We start from the raw sequence: 5,490 nt of genomic DNA on the forward strand, positions 1-5,490 counted from the left end.
GTCGGTGAACACGAGCGTCACGGGGTCTGTCGGCTCCTTCGGCGCATTCGCGTTGTTACGCGAGTCGCGGCGTAAGTGCACCACCACAGCCACAACAACCACAATGATGGTGACCAGAATCGCCACGCCGACGATGATGCCGATCAGCTGCTGCAATTTCAGCCCATGTGCAGCGGGCTCCGTGTACCGTATCAACGGGGTCACGGCGGGGAACAGCACGGGCACGGCGGGGTCCAGCGCACGGGCAAGCGACCACACAGAAATAAGCGTCGCCCCGTAGTTCTTACCGCACCCAACACCGTCATCTGCGTCACACGCCGTGCCGTTAGCGAAGGATCCGTACAGCATGTCGTTCACAGTGACAGCGGTGTTCCTGTAGAAGAAGTCTACCATCAGCCCAGCAGTCACCTTGTGCATACGCGAGAGAACAGTCTGCAACAGCCGCACGGCAGCAAAGCCCGCCAGCGACAGCGGCGTCCTTTGCGTGGCATTGGTCAGAATGCTGATGAACTTCTGGGTAGTCTCCGACGTCGAGTTCGTGTCGTTCCAGTGTGGCAGGCTCATCGCGAACACAACGCGGTCGGCACCCGTACCGCCGGCGAACGCAGCGACGAATTCGGCGTACAGCAGCGCAAACTCGGAGAACGCAACGAACACACGCACACCGCTGTGCGACGCCACGTGCTTCGCGATCGCAGCGACGTCGCCAGACGCAAGGCCCGCCACGAACACGACGCCCTTTGCCGGCAGGTGACCCGCCAACGCGGCGCCACCGGCCAGCAGCGTCGGGGACCGCAGCGACCCGCCAAACGTCACCAGCGACCGCCGCAGCACATCCGCCACCGCAGCTGCCTCCTCGCCGCGGATCACCGCGTGCGCCGAACGGACACTCGTGTTCCCGAGGTACTTCGCAAGCACGAAGAACTGCTGCTCCAGCGTCGGCGACAGGTGGATCACGTGCCTGCGGAACCTGTTCAGCCGCGGCTCAAGCTGCAGCGGGTCGAAGAAGGCCACAGTCTCCACATCCAGCACCGCCTCCGTCACAACACCCGCAACTCCGTGAACACGCCGTGATTGCATCTCCGACAGCAGGGCGTTACGGGCATTGCCAAGGGTGGAGATGACAGGAGAAAGGTTGACCACACCCTCTCTCCAAGATGTTTTTCGGTTCGTATACTCCAACAAATAGCCGGCCTCCAACTCGGCAAGTGCAGTTTGTGCAACAGCGCTATCAGTCATTACAAACTCCACCGCACTAAGTACCGGCGGCAGATGTTCCTCTTGATGTTGACAATCTGACAACTGAAACGTCATAAACCCCTCCTTAACTGCCTCTGCTCGGTAGTCCTTCACAAACTGCTTCATGTACACCGTGTGGCCCCCCTCGTTGCAGTTGCAGATGGCTCCTTGTGATGCCGCCGCACCTTTGCACTCCCCACCGTAGTCCCCAAACACAAGGTCGTCCACCACATACCGGCGCTGGTTGAGGAGGGACGCCATAAACGACTTGCGGTCACTCACCCATTTACGGTTACTCAGCGCCTGCACGAGCAACTCGCCAGTAATCCACCCATCAACCATCAACTCGCCTTCAGTATCATGCTTGAGGAAATGGTCCGTATCGTTATAGTCTTTTTGCCCACTGTTTGCCAGGTAGTCCTGCATCACCCTCTGGAAGCGCCAAATGGCAAGGTACTGCATGTCCTTTGCCAGCGGGTTCGTCCCCGTCGTGACCACCTGCCCGGGCACAAACTTCACACCATCAGCAACGGCAGCACGCCAAGCCTCCACGACAATGCTCTGCACCGCCGAGGGAGCCAGCAGGTACGCGCCAGCGGTGCGATCGTCCGTCAGCATATTCCTGACGAACTTCGCGGTGTCTGGTATCGGCGAGCCAAACACAATCACAGCCTGCGGCCGAGTCGCAGCAAACCGCTCCCACGCAGCACCAAACTCATTCGGGTTGGTATCGCCACTCAAGAGAAGCGTCACACTGAACACGCCGCAAAACGTGTAGCCCATCTCCGACATCACACGCTGTGCCTGCTCATACTCGTTGTCGCCAAAGAAGCCCCCCTGCAGGTACATGAAGCCCAGCCGAAGCACCCGCAGCTGAGTCACGGCGTAGCGGAGAAGTGCCAGAAGCTCCGCCACGGGATTAGCACGCACAAAGTACACGTTGGGGTTCCACCCACGCACCGCACTCGACCCAGTGAACGGGGCAAAAGAGACAAGGTCAAAGCGAGACAATACCGGCAGCACAGCCTTCAAGTACGTATCGCCGAACTGAGTCAGAAGAGCGACAATACTTTTTTCCTTCTGCATCACTTCCTCCAGGACAGTAGAAAATTCGGTCATTTTTGCCTCCCTTCTAACAACCTCAACATAAACACCCTCCTCATCAGCATGGTTGTGTGCCCACAGCGAGGCATTTACGCCGGAGTAAAAAGCGGTAACCATAGCCTTGGGTGAGGTAAGATCCAATGCCCTCATCTGCAGCACCTTCACACGGGTCTTGGAAACTGCGGATTTGGAAGCTGCGCTGTGGGGGGCAAACAGCAGCAGCAGCACAAGAGAGATAACGGCAAGGCGCGACGGCGCAGCAGAGGGCCGCAAGCCCAACCGCGCACGGCCGCCTCCCCGCCCCCAACGTACTGCCATACCCGTTGCCTTGCGCCTCTCTTGCTGTGTCGCCTGTGAATTCCTACGGCAAAGAAAAAGGGAGAGACGGCGGACACGGTGCACAGGGAGCAGAAAAGGGCTGGTGAGAGCATATGGCCACACGTGCGGCCGTCAATGCACTCGGCGCACAGGAAAGCAACGAATGCGACGGAGACAAAAGTCGTAGGGAAAAGAACCTCTGCGAAGCAAAGCGACAACAACACCCGCTCTATCCCAGGAGGAGACGCCAAGGAGAAGACGCACTTCCACATGCCACACGCGCCCCTTCACGGCCGTTCGCCAATGCGAGCCTGTGCTCGCGAAGCATAACGCAGATGACTACGAGCCCTCACACGCCCGCGTTCTCCTGCCCTCCCATCCCCACACCACCCATAATCCATGACCCCACCTTCCATTAATCCATCCATCACCCCCTGGAAGCAACGGACTGCCGCGCGCCGGGTGTCCTCCGCCAGCGGGTTTCTCCCCTTCGCAGCCAACTACCCTGGCACCTTCAGTCTTTCTCCCTTCCGTCAATTGTCCCGAATTGGTTCCCTGGCGGTGCGCCAGTCAACATCGTAAAAAAGTCTCTTTGCTGCCACTTGGAGCTGCGAAAACGAGCCCCAGCCCACAGCGGGTGGGAGCCGCAGCGGTGGAGCGTGAGGCATATGCTTCCGCCACGCACAGCAAGCGCCGCAGCGCCCCGTGCTCCTCCCACAAGCGCTCGCAGATCTGACCTAATGAGTGGGTTCCGGCCCGCCACGTCGCGCCGTGTGGGTTGGCTGCTCGTCGCGGGACATGCAGTGGCAACTGGACCCACACCTGGCGCCACGCTCAAAGCCGCATGCTGAACATCGGAGATCGACAACTGGTATCCCCGCTGGGCGGCCGCCGCGGGGCGGGGCGCACCTTCTCTGCGGCCGCATCCTTTGCCCCAACCAAAACGGCAGCAGTGGGGATTCAACGAGCCGGTGCGTGCCAACCGTCTCTCACGCACCGCACGCTGTTCCCTGTCGCCAGCCCTCCTTTCACAAATAAAAAATTCACCTTCCGGAGGCAGGGGGTTGTCCCGGAAGGCTTCCTCCACCTCCTTTTGCGGCCCATGTTTGGCTTCGCAAGAGCGTTTCATCACCGCGTTTGGGCGCGGTGTCTCTTCTGCCGCCTCTTGCGTCCGTGCCACGCAAGAGGAGGCGGGCCCTCCACACCACCGGCCGGCGCATCACAATGGGAGCGTTCCGCCCTTCGCCTCGGGGCCTGCGTTTCTTCCTTCGACCGGTGGTATGCTCGTACGCAGGCAAAGGTCCTTTCCTCGCCGAAACCCCGCACCCACAACACCCAGCAAGAGGCCGCCGGGGAATGTCCTTGGCTGGGAAGGCGCAGCAGCCAGCCGGCGTGCGGTCTCCGGCTCGAGTCCGCGCCAAAGGCGGTGGCTCCGAGCACCCCACCGGTGCGTAGCGTCGCGGTGACAAGCCAAAGAGCGCGTAGCAGCCGCCCGCATCCGCGCGAAACCCCCGCTCACAAAAGAGCCAATGCGGCTTCTTCGTCTTGTGCGAGACGGGTGGAACTCATGTGCACGACCGCTCATTCGACCGTTGTGGTGAGGCAGTGGGCAGCTGGCCTGGGCCGACGCGCCCGGACGGGGTGTCGGGCCTACGTGACCGCGCCGGTACCCCGTGGATCCGCGGGCTCTGCACGGTCGCGGCCTTCCTCGCCGCCGCAAACTTAGCAACACGGCCCCGCGCCGGGGCGAGCACTGTGAGAAAACCTGTGCGCAGGCCGGTGAGGAGGCAGAGGGCGCCCGCGACAATTCAGACCCCGCACGGTGCAAAATGCGTTGGCGGGGTGGCGCTGCATTGCTCCTTGAGGCCGAGGTGTGCCGAGCTGTGCTTGCCGCTCCGCAGCTGCGCGGCCTCAGCCCCGCGCCGGCAGGAACAGACTCCATGGAAATGCCGCAACTATTGCACACGCCTCACGTTGCACAGAGGCAAGTGTGGAGCAAGACGCCTGAGAGACGCCCCAATGCCCTCCGTGGTCATCGCCCAAAGGCAGGGCAGAACCAGCGCAAGGCATCTCACGCCCGCCCACATGCGCACAACACGGGCGCTGCTCGTGCCACGGCAGTTTCGCCGCGTGGTAGCCAAAAAAGTTGGAAAAAGCGCCATAGAAATTGCGGCGCACACAGAAGAGCTGCTCAGCGACGACGAGCCCCGCTGCGAAACCCCTCGCGCGAAGGCCCACGAAGAGGGCGCCGCGGCCGCAGCGCACCCCGGCGTCCCTGGCATTTGCGGAGCACCGCCAACCCACGCACGCCGCCACCAAAAATCGACGGCCACCGCGCCTCTACAATCGGCCCGCCACCGTCGACTGCCGCAACCACATTGGTGCACCCCAAAACCAAAAAGAAGCTGTACATCCAAGCGGTGGGTCACTGCAAAGCTCACCTTGCGGCGCAGCAGTTCGTCACGGGCACTGCGTTCTGCCAAGTGAGGTGTCTTCATTTTCGAAGCGGCGCCGTCAGTCCTCAACCCCATGCCCTCGACGAAACCGCAGTTGAAGCGCGTTGCCGCATTCGCTTTAACCGTAGCCTCCGTCATCATTTTGCGCCGTATTCCACGTCCGGTCAACTCTGACTTCACCATCCCATTTCATTCATTGCCTCGTAGGTTACCCCAAGAGCATGCGCAAGCCCACGTGTGGCGACGCGAACGCCCCATGCCGAGGCAGTCGTGTACGCCGGGTTGAACTACATGGCGCCAACGGAACGGCGCAAGTCACTTAACGTGGCACGCACGTGCTCGCCCACGCCAAAATATCGCATCGGAACAGCCC

The 5,490-nt window shown here is 61.4% G+C and overlaps 4 protein-coding genes across 4 annotated transcripts, besides 1 other annotated feature; all 4 read right to left on the minus strand.

Annotated features, from left to right (window-relative positions):
- Positions 1-2,661, minus strand: TraAM80_09463 (esag4; the record flags this gene model as incomplete). The annotated part of the gene is made up of 1 exon (XM_029386143.1): positions 1-2,661. A coding segment is annotated over one exon (2,661 nt), but the record flags the coding sequence as incomplete, so codon positions are not given.
- A 375-nt stretch (positions 2,662-3,036) lies between these two features.
- Positions 3,037-3,090: a microsatellite.
- Positions 3,091-3,175: 85 nt separating this feature from the next.
- On the minus strand, positions 3,176-3,790 carry TraAM80_09464 (uncharacterized protein; the record flags this gene model as incomplete). Its single annotated transcript, XM_029386144.1, has 1 exon — positions 3,176-3,790. The coding sequence occupies one exon, from the start codon at positions 3,788-3,790 to the stop codon at positions 3,176-3,178; it is 615 nt and encodes a 204-aa protein (XP_029234017.1).
- A 90-nt stretch (positions 3,791-3,880) lies between these two features.
- TraAM80_09465 (uncharacterized protein) lies at positions 3,881-4,603 on the minus strand (the record flags this gene model as incomplete). Its single annotated transcript, XM_029386145.1, has 1 exon — positions 3,881-4,603. The coding sequence occupies one exon, from the start codon at positions 4,601-4,603 to the stop codon at positions 3,881-3,883; it is 723 nt and encodes a 240-aa protein (XP_029234018.1).
- Positions 4,604-4,616: 13 nt separating this feature from the next.
- TraAM80_09466 (surface protease GP63) lies at positions 4,617-5,300 on the minus strand (the record flags this gene model as incomplete). The annotated part of the gene is made up of 1 exon (XM_029386146.1): positions 4,617-5,300. One exon carries the CDS (start codon positions 5,298-5,300, stop codon positions 4,617-4,619), a length of 684 nt encoding a protein of 227 aa, XP_029234019.1.
- Positions 5,301-5,490: the final 190 nt, after the last annotated feature.

Source organism: Trypanosoma rangeli (genome assembly GCF_003719475.1).
Source record: "Trypanosoma rangeli strain AM80 chromosome Unknown Tra_15.4_contig_00589, whole genome shotgun sequence".
NCBI lineage: Eukaryota > Euglenozoa > Kinetoplastea > Trypanosomatida > Trypanosomatidae > Trypanosoma > Trypanosoma rangeli.